The 17,935-nt window shown below is 39.5% G+C and overlaps 1 protein-coding gene across 6 annotated transcripts in view; it reads left to right on the top strand.

The window, feature by feature from the left end:
• Nbr (exonuclease mut-7 homolog) overlaps positions 1 to 17,935 on the top strand; it is a 311,108-nt gene that overhangs the window by 92,196 nt on the left and 200,977 nt on the right. For all 6 annotated transcript variants that reach the window (XM_067145734.2, XM_067145731.2, XM_068227278.1 and 3 more), the window contains one exon: positions 5,148 to 5,329. In XM_067145734.2, coding sequence (XP_067001835.2) covers positions 5,148 to 5,329 — 182 coding nt within the window. The remainder of the gene's footprint in view (positions 1 to 5,147; positions 5,330 to 17,935) is intronic.

The raw sequence follows: 17,935 nt of genomic DNA, 5'->3' as shown, positions 1-17,935 counted from the left end.
TTCTTTCCTGCGATTCTATCTCTCAGATTCTAATCTTCTTCTGTCCTGTTCAAAATTTTGAACTCCCATCATATATGATTTGGTGCCATTTTGCCTTATCATTGGCTACAGTTTCCCAGTTGACAGTGTCATTTTGACATTTCTTCAGGTTAAATTTCAAAATATCTTTACATTGATTTGGCTGCCATCATAGAAATACATGATTTGCTTTGGGAGGCATGTTTCTGGCATGCAAACAATATGTTACCGAGCAAGTTGGCCGTGTGGTTAGGGGTGGGCAGGTGTGAGCTTGCATTCGGGAAATAGTGGGTTTGAACCCCACTGTCGGCAACTCTGAATATGGTTTTCTATGGTTTCCTATTTTCACAGCAGGCAAATGCTGGAGCTGTACCTTAATTAAGGCCACGGCCGCTTCCTTCCCACTCCTAGCTCTTTCCTATTCCATTGTCGCCATAAGACCTATCTGTGTCGGTGCGACGTAAAACAGCTTGTAAAAATAACAATAAAAAAAGAAGAGATTCCTTACTATCTTTGCCTCCATGCTTGTAATGTTGGATTCCTCGAGGATATTAATGTTTGTCTGATGATCTTGCATTTAATTTTCATTATCCTCTGCAAGCATAGTTTTTATATCTCTCCAGGCATTTTAGGTGTCTTCTATAAGTAGTCCAAGTGTCACAGCCATAGATATGTGTTTGAATTATAATGGCATTGTAGATATAAAGCTTTGTTCTACTTATATCATGATTATCAAAGACTCTTTTCAGGAGACGGCCAAAACCGCCACTAGTGCATCTTAAACAATGTTGGATTTCTGCATCAGTGTTTGCACATGTTGAAGGGTGGCTACCAAGATAAAGAAAATGATTTATGTTGTGCAAAGTCTGTTCACTGATTGTGATTTTGGAGTATTCTTATTAGAATTTGGCACAGCCTGGTAAAGGATCTGAGTCTTAGCAATATTAATTTCTTGTTGGTACCACATGCGCTGATGATTATCATATAGATAGTTTTTTGGCAGCTGAGATATTGAAATGAGATCTCAAAAGTTGTAGATTTTTCTTTTTAAACAGACTGCAGCAGGTATGGCCTTATCAGATAATCACACAGTATTCTAGTCCATGCATTGCCGAAAATTGCACAGTCGGGCAGAGACAGGCTGGTGGAGGAGGTGTGATGAACTGGGGAATATTTTCATTGGACACTCTGGGGCCTGTTATACTGGTATACCAATCCCTAACAGCTCTCTGGTGTCTGGATGTTATTGGGAATCAAGTCCATCTATTCATGTCAACAGTGTTTCCTGATGGTGATGGCAGTATTGGTCTAGGTGTATGTAGTAATTTTCCATTATGTTGAGTAAAGGGCCCTTGTTTGCTAATACGAGGATGTCCATGTCTTGTTCAATATTGGTGAAATTATGGTTATAATCTTGCATGTGTTGGAAAATTACTACATACACCTAGACCAATACTTTAATGCCAGTCACAATTTCAATGAAATCTCAGAGAAACCCAACATACTCTTCGATCTATTTATCACTTTCCTCAGAAACAATAATGCAGCCAACCTAAACTCAATCCCAAATTTAATCAAATGTACTTTTCCAAGACAATTACACTTTCTCCCGCACCCTTCAGCCCCACCTTAAGCCCTCTTCCTAAGCCCTATATAATTTTATATATGTCATTTCAATACAAGAACTTACTGATTTCCATGATTATAATTTTTACAACACCCCATTTATACTTTATTCTTTGTTAAAAACCTCTTAGTATGTATATTCCTTGTATTATTAACTATTACCATAATAACATCTCATTTCACTTGTTATTCTTTAAAATAACATTTTCTTAGGATTTCGCCAAAAGTGATCTTTGCTCCAATACGGCTGATGATGACCCCTAGATGAGTCGAAACTAGTACCGTGTAATTTATAATTTTGTGAATGTATTTTAGTATTGAAAAGGTGGAAACGTTTACGTTGTTATTATTATTACTTATATATTATTCTCAGTTCAATACGGACCAAAAACATGAAATTCATAACCATTAATTACCTTGGTCTGTCGTTAGGAATCAGACGCCGCTAATAATTATATTCAGCCGCCAAACTTAATTGTGAAGTAAGTATAAATAACCACCTAATCGATATAAATAAAGCTGAAGAGGACCACTAAGTGGTCGAAACATGTCCTGTAAGTTTTAATTTTATTCAATTTTGCCTGAGGCATTAATAAAGTATCGATTAGGTGGTTATTTATACTTACTTCTTGATTAAACATCGATACGGTCATGAAATGGACAACTTGTAAACTTAATTGTTACGAAATTGCAAACTCTGCATGAATTTTTAAAATGGTGTCAAGAGAAATGAAGTTATTCATTTTGAAGGAAATGGAAAGATATTCTTTTCGGTGCATTCAGTGAGAGTCTGAAAAAACAAGACAAAAATTGTTAGATGGAAATATTTGACTTCGGAAAAGCTCTTGGAGCTTTTGAGGGGAAAAGTTGGACGTATGTAAGAGATATTCTGCTCATTAATGATTTCAGGAATGTCCTTCTTGGAACATGTTTGTTCAGTTTGTTCAGTATTTTCAGGCCAACGAACAATTTGAGGAAATTCTATATCATTTATTGCAGCTATCTGCAAACTGAAGATTTTGCCATCCCATGCATATCTGTAATACCATGGTACTGACCACCATTTCTTAGCCGATGTAGTGTTGTTAGTAACTGTTGTTTAGCAGAGAGAGATTTATTTCTGTTCGTAGGATGTTTTAACCCATCCCCATTATCTGTCAAAAGTTCTTCCACTTGTATTATGCTTAACCTAAAACGTTCATTGTATTCAAATTCAGTGTTAAACTGGAAGTTTATTCTTTCCCTGTACAGACAGTAGTTTTCATTTTCATCACCATCACTATCACTACTGCTAATTACATACTTATCAAAATGTATCTGAAATAAGCATATTTAAATAGCACCAGTACATTTATATATTATTGGCCTTTTACTGGTAGAGAATACTTCTCAATTCACCAGTAAGTTACATGTACTAGTAATTTCGTGGAACACACCCATAGAAATTCACTGGTAATTTGTAAATATGGAGTAGTAAAGTACCAACTGTAGAAAATTCTTTTGTGGAACAGAAACTCTGGTATTTGTACTAGTTACCGTCAAACGGGGTGATTTTGGACACAGAGGTGGTTTCAGACAGTATGGTAGATTTGCCGTATTTTGTCGCATAGCAACGAGCCGCCGGTGCTTTGCATTTCCGCGCGTGTTTTACTTTGACCTTGAGGTTATGTTTCCCGCGTTCTGTGCTTTTTATTACGAATCGACTTCATACTTTGGAAAATTTCCCATGAGCACTGGCAATGTTCAAAGTTCATGCATTATCATTAAGTGGATATTTTCGATTGTCGCGGCCGGAAGGAATGCATTATAACTATGGTTTTTAGTGAGTTCAACTGACTGAAGTGTTATAAACGATTGCTGTGGAATTTTGGTGTAATTTAGTGAAAAAAAAAAGTGTTTTACGTACATTTTACTGAAAATTGAAAGCAGTCTGGGTGATTTTGGACAATACCTAGAAATTGTCAGAAGCAGAAAGAAGCTGCTTCGAGGGGTAATTACGAACCAAAATTATTAGAAAAAGCCGTATGTGATATTAAAAGTGGCAAGTTTTCTTATAGGAAAGCATTTGATTTCTATGGTAGGCCTATGCCTTGGTCCACCCTACAAAATAAAGTGCGGAATGTTCATCCTAAAAATGGGAAGACAACCAATGCTAAATGAGGAAGAAGAAAACCCTCCGACCATGCTCCAATCCAACACAACCTGCTACTTCCCTCCGCCGCCGCAAATAAAATGTTCTTCCTGGGAAGTCGATTTTTGGCCGTGACTTCCGCCGAGATGAAAGCAGTGCAGAAACAAGTGATGGGGCTGGCAGCAGCAGTGAAAATGAATGCGATGAAACACACAATGAATGTAATGACGTTCTTGTGTTGCAAGAAGAGGCTTTCCTTGTTGCAGATTATAAATACATGTTGAGGAACAAAGAGCATACAGGCAATAATTTGGCCTGGCCTGAAATATTCGTTCAAGGGATGTGGATGTCAAATCTTGCGCCCATATAAAAACAGCAGAAAAGTGTTTGTGTTCTCTAACATCCCTGTTGAGGATAAAATTGCTAAAGAACAAATTTCAAAAATATTTCCAGTCCAAGTTGAGAAGAGAGGAATGTTTATTTTCAAAGAAAACGTACTTTAGATTTATAGGCCGTGGCAACTACATGTTCATTTTATCGACCTTTGTTTGCTCTGAGATTTGTATCATTTTTAAGAAAAATGATTAAGATTTCTCAGTAGGATCTCTGTACAGTTTATAACTATTAATATTTCAATTTAGACCAGAAAACTTTACTTTTACCTTGTCAGCAAAAAAGATCGATCAGTAACACATCAATCATTACAATGATTTTAACCAGCTAGTCATATTTTGGACACCCTCAGAACACTTTAAATATCATAAAACTAAAGCAAAAAGAATGAGGAATTGAATAAAGGACTATTTATGTCCGAAATCACCTAATACGCTCTGAAAATTCGGACAGCGGTTTAAAATGCATGTGCATCCGAAATCACCGAAGTACATTGTTTATACTGTACCGTATCACCAAGGGCCTATTCCACAAAAGTATGGTCTTGTACATTACAAGTAAATATATATATTTGTCACTACATATAGTATTGATTAGGTGGAAACGTCAAACCTTTATAATTGAGAACTGCAGAATTATTGATACAGAAAATATCATATGAGATTGGAGAAGCGGGTTCGTGCTGCATCACTACTGCTCAGCAGTGTATGCCAACTGGAGGAACTACTATTGTGTTTGTGATACCAGATACCTCAGGATACCTTCCACCACCTTGTTGAATCGACGCGTCACTAAGTTGCCATGGTTCTGCGGACAAAACGTGGTCCTACATCATATTGGGTAGATGGTCATAATGTAATGGCTCATTGGTGTAATAGCTTAGTTTAGATGTCTGGTATTGTACTCTAGTTGTGTAGAATGTTTTCTTCATATTTTTATGTATTAAGTGGTTCTTATGCTCTTTCTTGTTTTTTCTTAGCAATCTGGAAATTCCTGAAGTTCATGCTAGCAAACTGTACTACAAGCCTTTGAGTAAACTTGTAGCGAGGTTAACAAAACAGTATGATCTTCCACCTACAGTGTGTCCTAATTTAAACCAAAAAAGAAACGAAGGTGCACTTCAGTTTCTTATTCACAAGAGGTTTCAGGAGAATAGCTTAGGTAAGTTCATTTTGTAATCATAGAGAATATAGGCAGAAATTGCAAGCTTTGTGTGTATGGTGGAATTAACCCCTTAACTGAGTTTGACACCTAAAGGCGTCAACAGCTGTCGCACGAGTATTGGGTTTGATGCCTTTAGGCGTTCTTCTACTTCTAAATGTGTTCTTACGTAGGGTTAGCTGCCTACAGGCGTCTTGCTATTCTTAATCACTTCTGCCATATACTATCATAATTTAAAACAAATTTCATTCATATTAGATGTGATTATTGGTGTCCTATTCATTTTTATCTGGTCTCACGCCAGTCAGGTAGTTCGCGCCTAGGCGGCAGTCCGACAGCTGTCTCGTGTTGCCTCGTGCGGTCCACGCCAAATTCTTCGTAAAGAATTTACTTGTGTACATGTACATTGAAATTACTAAATTTGCGAGTTGTTGTCGTCATCGTTGTTGTTATGATACAGTTGTTCTGCAAACTCCATTGTCCATGTTCTGATAACTTTTTGTAAATTGGTCTGTGTATGGTGGTAAACTGTTCCGTGTGACATGAACATGGCTTGGTTAGGAAAGACGTTGAATTATCTGAGAACCCGCCAACTGGAAGAAGGAATCACTCAAGAAAACGTTGTGTTGTGTGCCTGTCAAACCAGAGGCGACGGGAAACTGTCTACTGCTGTGAGGAATGTGACGTGGCACATTGTGCTTGCCGTGCTTCGTATTTACCACACTGTGCGCAATTTCTGAATGACCTATGAACCAGAAAGTATGTAGAACCTATTGATGCATACCTGAAAACTTGAAAAATGTCATCATAAGAATGAAAGGAACACTTTTTATATTCACTTTTGTATGAACACAATGTGTACATATGTATGTATTTACGGGTTTACAAGAAAAACGGTAATAACATAATGCTATTGAATTTCTACTATATCACTAATAATTTGAATAAATCAAATAAAATATAGCTTTCTGTTGAGTATTTACATCTGCCGCACGCTACTGTACCCATTCCAAAAGTGCACGTTGTACTGAATAATTACCCACTGGCTGGTTGACGTTATGAAACTATTCCCCATTTAAAGGGTTAAGGATAGAAAATGACTTCTGAATTAGTTATTGGCTCTTTAGATCTTTTAATATTTAACACAATCTTAACTTTCCCAGATGTTTTATACACTGACTGACAGAGCAAATGCAACACCAAGAAGGAGTGGTTCGAAAGGGATGAAAGTTGGGGAAAAAACAGACACGGCACGGACGAATAATTGATGTTTATTTCAAACCGATATGCAGGTTACACAATGCGCACGGCATCGACTCAGTAGGATGTAGGACCACCGCGAGCGGCGATGCACGCAGAAACACGTCGAGGTACAGAGTCAATAAGAGTGCGGATGGTGTCCTGAGGGTTGGTTCTCCATTCTCTGTCAACCATTTGCCACAGTTGGTCGTCCGTACGAGGCTGGGGCAAAGTTTGCAAACGGCGTCCAATGAGATCCCACATGTGTTCGATTGGTGAGAGATCCGGAGAGTACGCTGGCCACAGAAGCATCTGTACACCTCGTAGAGCCTGTTGGGAGATGCGAGCAGTGTGTGGGCGGGCATTATCCTGCTGAAACAGAGCATTGGGCAGCCCCTGAAGGTACGGGAGTGCCACCGGCCGCAGCACATGCTGCACGTAGCGGTGGGCATTTAACGTGCCTTGAATACGCACTAGAGGTGACGTGGAATCATACGCAATAGCGCCCCAAACCATGATGCCGCGTTGTCTAGCGGTAGGGCGCTCCACAGTTACTGCCGGATTTGACCTTTCTCCACGCCGACGCCACACTCGTCTGCGGTGACTATCACTGACAGAACAGAAGCGTGACTCATCGGAGAACACGACGTCTGCCATTCCCTCATCCAAGTCGCTCTAGCCCGGCACCATGCCAGGCGTGCACGTCTATGCTGTGGAGTCAATGGTAGTCTTCTGAGCGGACGCCGGGAGTGCAGGTCTCCTTCAACCAATCGACGGGAAATTGTTGTGGTCGATATTGGAACAGCCAGGGTGTCTTGCACATGCTGAAGAATGGCGGTTGACGTGGCGTGCGGGGCTGCCACCGCTTGGCGGCGGATGCGCCGATCCTCGCGTGCTGACGTCACTCGGGCTGCGCCTGGACCCCTCGCACGTGCCACATGTCCCTGCGCCAACCATCTTCGCCACAGGCGCTGCACCGTGGACACATCCCTATGGGTATCGGCTGCGATTTGACGAAGCGACCAACCTGCCCTTCTCAGCCCGATCACCATACCCCTCGTAAAGTCATCTGTCTGCTGGAAATGCCTCCGTTGACGGCGGCCTGGCATTCTTAGCTATACACGTGTCCTGTGGCACACGACAACACGTTCTACAATGACTGTCGGCTGAGAAATCACGGTACAAAGTGGGCCATTCGCCAACGCCGTGTCCCATTTATTGTTCGCTACGTGCGCAGCACAGCGGCGCATTTCACATCATGAGCATACCTCAGTGACGTCAGTCTACCCTGCAATTGGCATAAAGTTCTGACCACTCCTTCTTGGTGTTGCATTTGCTCTGTCAGTCAGTGTACTTGTGTAAGTTCTTGTTTTCTTTGCCCTAGAAAAGTAGATGTCAAAATACCCCATCAAGTCATAATTTTAAATTTTTTGTCACTCATGTAGTGAATGTAGGTTGATGTGTCTCTTCAGTGTACACCTGTCTGTAATATTATTAGAGTTCTATCTGCAGTATGTGTCTGTGCTCATTGAAGGAGTTGTGTAAGGAAGTATTGTGGAAGAGAGGCTGTAACAACTTAAAAACACTTCCAGTTACGGTGCACTCCTAACACTTCACATTGTATTGTAAGACACACTAGAGAAAAATTGCAAAATGCCATGTGGATTACTGTATGCCAACATTTGTGTCTAACGAAAAAAGTCGGTCATCACATTTTGTTTCTTAGATGATTGTTCATTTTTTCTAATTTTGGGTCGTACATTTCTCAAGAAAACAATATCTGAAAATTAAAATTCATCTCTATTTTCTATGTAAGAGATAAGTGTAGAGACACTAGCTTGGCTGTGGGAAACTTTCGGAGTTTCCGTTGCATCACTCCTGCACTCGATATCATCTGAATCTCTGTCTTCCTCACCAACCGTCAAATTCCGTACAATATCCTCCTCACTTTCATGTCTGAAACCATAATCGTCCTTATCGACGTCTAACCACTCAGTGATGTCACTTTCTTCTGCATCTTGGAATTTATCCAGGTTTTTCAGTAATGATATCATCGTACCCGTTCGAAATATCATCGTCACTGAAGCTGGCAAATGCTTGCTCTTCATCTAGAACAGATTTCCATGATCGTGCGAGCGTAGTAGCCGTAATTTTGTCTCATGACTTATTGACTGCATGAAGAGCATCTAATAAATTGAAGTCCTACCAAAATGTTGGAATATCGATGCTTTCCTCAACTAGTTGCTGTAAAGCAGCAATAACGCCTTGGTCCATAGGTTGGAGAATAGAAGTTACATTAGGGGGAAGGTATTTCACATAAATATCACCTTCTTTAAGTTCACTTTCGTGTGGATGAGAAGGCGAATTGTCAATCAAGAGCACTGCTTTGATTGGCAGTGACTGCTTAATTAGGTACGCCGTCACTTGTTTCACAAAATGATTGTGAAACCAGTCCTTAAATATCTGTGTGTCCATCCACGCTTCTTTTTGATGCTAGTACTGCAAAGGTACATTCTCTCGTGTAAAACAACAAGGTTGTCTGGATTTCCCTATCGCTAATAATTTTAATTTATGATCACCACTTGCATTAGCACACGCCATAATTGTTATTCTTTCCTTGGATGTTTTGCAGCCTGGAGCTTGCTGTTCTTGTTGCATCACTAATGTTTGGGACGGTAAACATTTCCAATACAACCCTGTTTCATCTGCATTGTAAAGTTGTCCAAGGTCAAGCTGTTCTTTTTCAATGAATGATTGAAATTCCTGTGCGAACTTTTCAGCAGCACCCGTGTCTGTGCTGAGACACTCTCCGTGAATAGCAGTTTCTCGTATTTCATAGTGTTTCTTAAACCGCGTAAGCCAGCCAGAAGATGCTTTAAAATCACCTTCTAAGCCAAGAGCATCGTGAAAATGTTTTGCTTTGCTTGATTAAACCACCGTATCATGGCTTCTTCTAGATTTGCATAGTCCGATGTTCTCATTGATTTCCAGGACGATGAACGATCACAATTATCAGAAAATTTGATGAGGGTTTCCTTTTGCTTCTTCATGTCTCTCACTGTTGTTTCACCCACACCAAACTCGCAGGCTAACTTTGATAATGCCTCGCCTTTCTCCAGTCTTTCTGTAATTTTGAGTTTTTCACTGACAGTTAACCGTTTATATTTCATTTTTCGACCACTCATATTGAAAACTCTTACTACTGACTTATTCGAAACTTCGAAAAGACTTCTGCACTCCGTTCACACTTCTCAAGTACTGTACAGTAGCCTACAATACACTCGCTGCCAGCGCACCTACCCTCCACTTCACTTCAAGTTCAGCGACCTTGGGCTGTGGGGAAAGGGAGGGTAAATTCTGAGTGCATTCCTCTTTCATTGTCTCTGCTTCCAAGATTACGGTAATCTGTGCTGTGCCACGGGCAGCAACATCCTTGAATGTTTCCAAGTTTTGCAGCATTCTGGCAGCAGTGTGCATATAGGCCTACTGCTACATCGTAGAGAAACGAAGTCCAGTCTCCTCTAATATCAATAATTTCGTCTCCACTCATCACATTAAAATTCTTTTAAACTAGGCAGAGATAATTTTACTCAGTGTGATGATTAGTGGATGTAAGAATTACTACTATAAAAAATAACTCTCTGAGACCCGCAAATTAACCGCAAGTAACTAATCTCATCTGTGTTCCGTATTGAAGATAACAATAAGTAAAATCCTTTCAAGAATAAAATTTATTTTGTCCACCTATTCAATACAATTATATTAATATAATACATTTATTTCAGCCAGTGGCCATAGAGAAACCTAGCAAATGTACCCGTGCTTCGCTACGGTATTCTACATTGTATACGGATATCGACGTAAAGACTGTGCGTGTAGTAAATGAGATTGTTTTAAAATTCCATGTCTCTTAGCCTTATCCGAGAAATATCATGGGGAGGTTCCCATACGTTGTTTCCAATGTAAAGTGAGGGTTGCGGAGTTGTGATGATAATGGCAGGCTCACTTGCCTACTGCCATTCACAATTGAGTTGGCAAGTTTACATTATATTTGCAGGCCCCATTGCCTACTGCGTGGTCACGATCCATTTGGGGAGTTTTAGTTACAATGGCTGACCCATTTCCTACTTTCAGACAGATTACAGTTGAGGAGTTTTTATTACAATAGCAGGCAACTTCCCTACCACCAGTCAAAATTGAGTTGTGCAGTTATCATTATAATGACAGGCCCTTTTTACAGCTGCCAGCCAGCTTACTGCCAGTCACACAGAATTAGTGAGTTTCCATGAAAATAGCAGGCCACTATACCTAATGCTAGTCAAATTTTAGATTAGAACATTTGTTTATAATGGCGGGCACCCTGGCCTAGAGCCAAACACAATAGGGTAGGGGACTTTCGTACAAAACTGCATGATCCCTTGCCTTCTGCAAGACAAATCGAGAAGTGAATTATTCATTAAAATGGTAGGCCCTGCTTACTAATGCCAGTTACACAGGAGTTGGAGAAGGACCCCATTCCTACTGCCAGCAGTCAAAGTCGATGTAGGGAGTACTGATTACAATAGCAGACACACCCTTTCTCGATCGCTACAAATCGACATCATTGAATATATATAGATGGACATACGAAAGTATATGCATGTTTACAATATTGCAGACCTTCATTTACAGATTAACTACTGCTAAACGGTACGTATATTGACAAAGGATTGTACCGTAAGGCGCAGTATTTAGCAATCTAAATGGCTGGTCCTATGATATTTTGAGTCAGAAACATTGAATAGGTTGAAATTTGTGTAAGATTATCTTACATTGCATTACTTTTCGGATAATTATGTGACATAGCATTTGGCTCACATATGGGTACTGGGTGGGCCAATGTTCGTGTAGAGTTTGATCATACTATCTTTCCTGTAAGTGATTGAAAGTATGAATTATATAGGTAAAGAGTCCAAATTTACTTAAAATCGAGAAATAGAGACAAATCTAACGTATAAGCGATACACATACGACAAAAAGTCATAAGACCAAGGTTGAAGATCACTCCTAATTCAATGAAGATTGTGCCATCCGTTATGTGATAGGACTTCCCGTTTATCCAACGAAATACCTCGAAACGAAGGTCTGCACCATCATTAAAATTGCTTCCATATTAAGATATTCTTCGGGGATAAAAGTGAAAAAATTAAGGATCTGTGAAGTTTTTCGTTCGTTACAGGCTGAAACGTATAATTTTGCCAAATTTCAATTTTCTTGCTTGTCTGGCAGATTATGCTGCAATCTGGATTTTGGGTGAGGGGGTAAAAATTATGACTTTCAGGAAATTAAACCAAAAAATATGCAGACGATCATTATTACCCCTCAAACGGGTATCTGTACGAAAATTTCACCAAAATAGTCAATGTACAGGCACACACAGTCGTTACGATTTTATTTATATAGATAATTAAGGAATCTGGTCCACGTACAACACATTTTGGCTACGTTGGCTGGACTTAATCTGCAAAAACCAACCATTCATGATATCTCACTTATTAATCCTCCTGTCGAAAAATTCACATGAGAACAAAAGTTTTAGAAATGGATTTCCATTAAGGATTGTAGATTTCGATTAATTTCAGATGTGCATATTTTGAGGAAGTGCAAAATCATGGTTCCGGTTTCGGATAAACCCCCAGTAAATTTAGGTATTCAGAAATAATATTGGCCCTAAAACCTACACAAGGACAGGTGGATTCTAAATATCAAGTTTGGTAGAAATATATTCAGTAGTTTTCAAGTTATAAAAATTCTTACAATCAAACCGACAAACAGACACCAAAGTTAAGAAATATGCAAGTGGTCATTATTACAACTGAAACGGATAACTGTACGGAAATTCCGCCAAAATAGCCAATGTATAGACTGACGGTCGTTGCGATTATATTTATATAGATGACAGATAAGCATGGGCACGTTTGAAAGTGCAAACCTTCATTTCGAGATTTACTGCTCCTAAATGGTACGTCATACCAACAAACGGTTTGCACCCTCCGACGCCTCTTTTATCACTCTACATGTTTGGTGTTAAAATATTTTCTCCTATATCTCACATATTTATGGGTTCGATTGAGTTACGATATTTGAATGGGGGTGAAATTTGGGTACATTTTCATCATTTTACATTATTTTTCACATACTTATGTGGAAGCTAGAATCATGAAATTGGGTTTGCATATAGCCATTGGTCGTGTCAATGTGCGTGCCAAATTCGATGACTCTACCTTTCCTATAAGTGTGTCAAACTAAGTAATACACATGTAAAAAGCACAAAATTTATGAACCATCAAAATATACAGCCAAATCTACCCTATAAGGGAGAGCGACAGAGACGACAAAATATCACAGGACCAAAGTTGTAGATCACGCGAGATTGAACGGAGATCGTGCCATCCGTTTTGTGATAGGACTTACCGTTTAGCCGCGAAATACCTCGAAACGAAGGTCTGCACCGTCATTAAATTGCCTATATTTCGATATTATTCGGCATAAAAAGTGAAATATTTAAAGATCTTGGAAGTTTTCCGTAGGTTACCGGCTAAAACGTATAAATTTGCTTAATTTCAATTTTTCAGCTCTTGTGGCAGATTTTGAGGCAATCTTGATTTTGGGCGGGGGGTAAAATTTAGGAGTTCCAGGAAACTATAGCTAAAAAATATGCAGGTGGTCATTATTACTCCTTAAACGGAAAGCCGTACGAAAATTTCGCCAAAATAGTCAATGCACAGACACACGGTCGTTACGATATGATTTATCTAGTTAGATAAGGAATCTGCTCCACGTATAACACCTTCTGGGCTTTGTCCGCTAGACTTAGCCTGAAAACCGATCTTTCATGTTATCTCCCTTATTAATCCTCCCGTTGAAAAATGCACATGAGAAAAAGAAATTAGAATTGGTTTTCCAAACAGTTTGAACGATTTCCAGTCAGGTTGGTCTTGTACTTTATATATTGTGTGAGAGTAAAAATCACCATTTCAGTCCCCTATAAAACCCCAGTCCATTCCTGGAATTTGAAATGGTATAAACCTTAAAACCTACCCTTGGAGGGGTGGATGCTGAATATAAAGTTTGGTTCAAATATCTCAGTAGTTTTCAAGTTGTAAGAAGTACGCTTTACGCTCACCCGCTCTTGCATTAAGTCCGGTGGGAATTGTACCGAAAAACGGTCCGTTAATGATATCTCCGTTATTAATCCTGGTATCGAAATGATGCACATGAGAAAAAAAGGTTTAGAAATTAATTTCCATTAAGTTTGGTTGTGTATATTTTGAGGGAGTGCAAAATCACGGTTTCGGTTTTGTATAAACCCCCAATTAGTTCAGGGATTTAGAAACAATATTTGCCCTAAAACCTACTCAAGGACAGGTGGATTCTAAATATGAAGTTTGGTGGAAATATATCCAGTAGTTTTCAAGTTATAGAAAGACAGACAAACAAACAAACAAACACCAAGGAAACCTACCCTTGGACAGATGGATGCTATATATAAAGTTTGGTTCAAATATCTTCAGTAGTTTTCAAGTTGTAAGAAATACGCTTTACACGCACCCGCTGAAGACCGCTGGGATTTGTACCGAAAAACGGTCCGTTAATGATATCTCCCTTATTAAATCCTGTTATCGAAATGATGCACATAAGGAAAAAAGGTTTAGAAATTAAATTTCATTAAGGCAGGTAGATTTCCATTAAGTTTGGTTGTGTATACTTTGAGGGAGTGCAAAATCACGGTTCCGGTTTCGTAAAAGTCCCCACTCAGTTCAGCGATTTAGGAACGATATATGCGCAAAAACCTACCCAAGGACAGGTGGATTCTAAATATGAAGTTTGGTGGAAATATATCCAGTAGTTTTAGAGTTATAGAAGGACAGAGAAACAAACAGACAGACAGGCAGACTCCAAAGCTATAAATTATGCAGATGGTCATTATTACACCTGAAACGTTAACTGTACGGAAATTTCGCCAAAATAATCAATGTACAGACACACGGCCGTTACGATTTTATTTATATAGACTAGCAAATGTACCCGTGCTTCGCTACGGTATTCTGCCTTGTATACGAATATTGAAGTAAATACTGTACATGCAGTAAATAAGATTGTTTTAAAATAGCATGTCTCTTAGCGTTATCCGAGAAACAGCATGGAGAGGTCCCCATACCTTGTTTCCAATGTAAAATGCTTGTTACGGATTTGTGATGATAACGGCAGGCTCACTTGCCTACTGCCATTCACAGTCGAGTTGGGAAGTTTACATTATAATTGCAGGCCCCATTGCCTACTGCGTGGTCACAATCGATTTGGGGATTTTCCGTTACAATGGCAGCCCCACTTTCCTACTTCCAGACATATTACAAATTGAGGAGTTTTTATTATAATGGCAGGAAACTTCCCTACAACCAGTCAAAATTGAGTTGTGTAGTTATCATTATAATGACAGGCCCTTTTCCAACTGCCAGCCAGCTTACTGCCAGTCACACCAAGTTGGTGAGTTTCCATCAAAATAGCAGGCCAGTTTGCCTAATGCCAGTCACATTTTAGATGGGTACATCTGTTTATAACTGCGGGAACGCTTGTTTCACATTACTTTTGCCTACTTATGTATAAGCTAGAATCATGAAATTTGGTCCACATATGGCCCTCGATTGTGCCAATGTGCGCACCCAACTTGATGATCCTATCATTCCTATAAGTGTGTCAAACAATGAAATATACTTGTAAAAATCATCAAATTTATGAACAATCCAGAAATATGGACAAATCTAACGTATAAGGGAGAGAGGTACGACAACATGTCATAGGACCATAGTTGTAGATCACTCCGAATTGAAGGAGATTGTGCCATCTGTTTTGTGCTACGACCTACCGTTTAGCCGACAAATAGCTCAAAAGGAATGTCTGCACAGTCATTAACCTTTACACTGCTACGCCCGAGATATCTCGGGCGCGGTAATGCGTCACGTCCTTGCTGCGCCCGAGATATCTTGTCGGTAACTTTAGCTAAAGTTCTGAACAGGAAATATATACCTTTGGAGTTTACTTTGTTTTTCAAACTTGAGAAGCAGCAAGCTACATCTTTTAGCAGTATAATGGGCCGTCAGTCAAAACGGAGACTGCATTTTAACGCTATCTACGGTCAAATATCTGAAATAATGCACTCAGCTCAGCGCGCAAACTAAGTTGGCAGTCCCACAAAGCACCTGTATCCAGGGTTTGCAAAAATGGCTTCAAGTAGCGGACGGCGCGTTCTTTCCGAGTTCGAGCTTATAGAAGCTGTGAATACCCTTGAATCGGAAGATGAGTACTCAGATATCAGTGATTTGGGTAGTGATTACAGTTCTAGTGACAGTGATGACAGTGATAGTGCTGAGTCTCAAGTACCAGCTCCACAAGCCAGGAAAAGAATTCGTTCCGAACCTGATTTATTTCAATGGCGCATGGGTAATATGTTTAGTCCTGTAATACACACTTTTGATGACAGTTCATCGGGTATACCATTCGGTTTGATTCATGATGAACCAGCGGTTTTAGATGTACTTCAGTGCTTCTTTTCACGAGAAATCATGGAGCATATAGCAGTTGAAACAAACAAGTACTTTGTATTTGTTACGCAAACAATGCCACCGTCTCCAAGTTCAAGGCTACAGAAATGGAGGGAAACCACACCTGAAGAACTGTACGTCTTTTTCGCCGTGACAATGCTTATGGCAAGAATGAAGAAACTTACAATTCTTGAATACTGGTCAACTGATCCTCTAATAATGACCCCGCAGTTCTCGGATTTCATGTCTAGAGACAGGTATCTCTTATTATTGCGGTTGTTATATTTCAATGACAAAAACAGTCAGCCTGAAGGTGACCGGCTATATAAAATAAAACCTGTAATTGACCATCTCAGAAACAAATTCAGAGAAACATTCACCCCGTTTGAAAACATTTGCATTGATGAAAGTTTGACGCTTTTCAAAGGCAGGCTTTCATTCATTCAGTTTATCCCATCTAAGAGACACAGATTTGGAATAAAGGCATTTGTTATCTGCGATTGTGAGACCGGTTACGTGTTGGATTTTATTGTTTACACAGGGTCAACTACAGAAATAATTCCTGAACGTGAATTTGGGGTATCAGGTGCAGTTGTCTTGACGCTAATTGAAAGGTACTTGCAGAAAGGACATACACTGTGGATAGATAACTGGTATTCAAGTCCACAACTGTACGATCATCACACAAAAACAAAACCAACACATGTGGTACTGTCAGGAGAAACAGGAGGGGTATGCCGAAATTTACTACAAAATTGAAGAAAGGACAAACTGAATCAAAAGCGACAGATAACATGATTGCCATCAGGTGGTTCGATCGTAGGGAAGTTTGTATGCTGACCACGCGACATACAGACAAAATAATACCTACAGGGAAGACGGACAGACAGACAAGACTGCCTGTAGAGAAACCCATTGCGTTGTTGAGTATAATAAGTATATGGGTCCTGTTGACCGGTCAGACATGATGATCAGTTCTATAGAATGTGTGCGGAAGTCAATGAAATGGTACCTAAAGTTCTTTTTCCACCAGCTGGACATCACTGTTCTAAATTCTCATGCCCTCTTCAATGTCAAAACAGGACAGAACATATCATTAGGAGATTTGCAGCTACAGCTTATAAGGGAACTCATCCAGAAGTACCATGTATCTAGACAAACCAGTAAAAGAGGACGTCCTACATCTGGTGACCAGCCACTCAGACTAACGGAAAGACATTTTCCATCCCCAGTACAGCCTACTCCAAAGAAGAAATTTCCTACAAGATGCTGCCATGTCTGCTCCAACACAACAACTGGCGAAAAGAAGAGGCGAGAAACCCGGTACATGTGCATCAAATGTGACGTGGCCCTCTGTGTTCACCCCTGCTTCGAAATATACCACACAGTAGTGAAGTTTTGAAGACGGTACATTGGAGTGTCTGTTGTAAATTATGAAACAATTTGGTTTAAATTAGGTGAGTTGATGTTTTAGAACTTGGTGTTTTCACTACATTTCTTATTTTGGTCAACCCTGGCTTAAATTGAATTTTTGTTACATTACTGTAATAGTGAAATGTTCCTTGATTGCTTTTTATTATGAAATAATTAGTCATAACCGATCTATTCAAGGCGATGACCAGTGAGTACTTTGACTATTATGGACAACCCTGATTTGAAAAATAGCTAAAATGTCTCACATTCGTAACTGTTGGAAGAGTGTTGTCTAATTTGGTGAGAATTTAGCGCTTGTGCAAATGGAATATAGAATTTTTTTAATACGAAAGTGTATTTTTGGCTCACATGG

The sequence above is a fragment of the Anabrus simplex genome, chromosome 4 (assembly GCF_040414725.1).
Source record: "Anabrus simplex isolate iqAnaSimp1 chromosome 4, ASM4041472v1, whole genome shotgun sequence".
Lineage (NCBI taxonomy): Eukaryota > Metazoa > Arthropoda > Insecta > Orthoptera > Tettigoniidae > Anabrus > Anabrus simplex.
The sequence above is the reverse complement of the archived record's forward strand: the minus strand, read 5'-3'. Positions and strand labels throughout refer to the sequence as shown.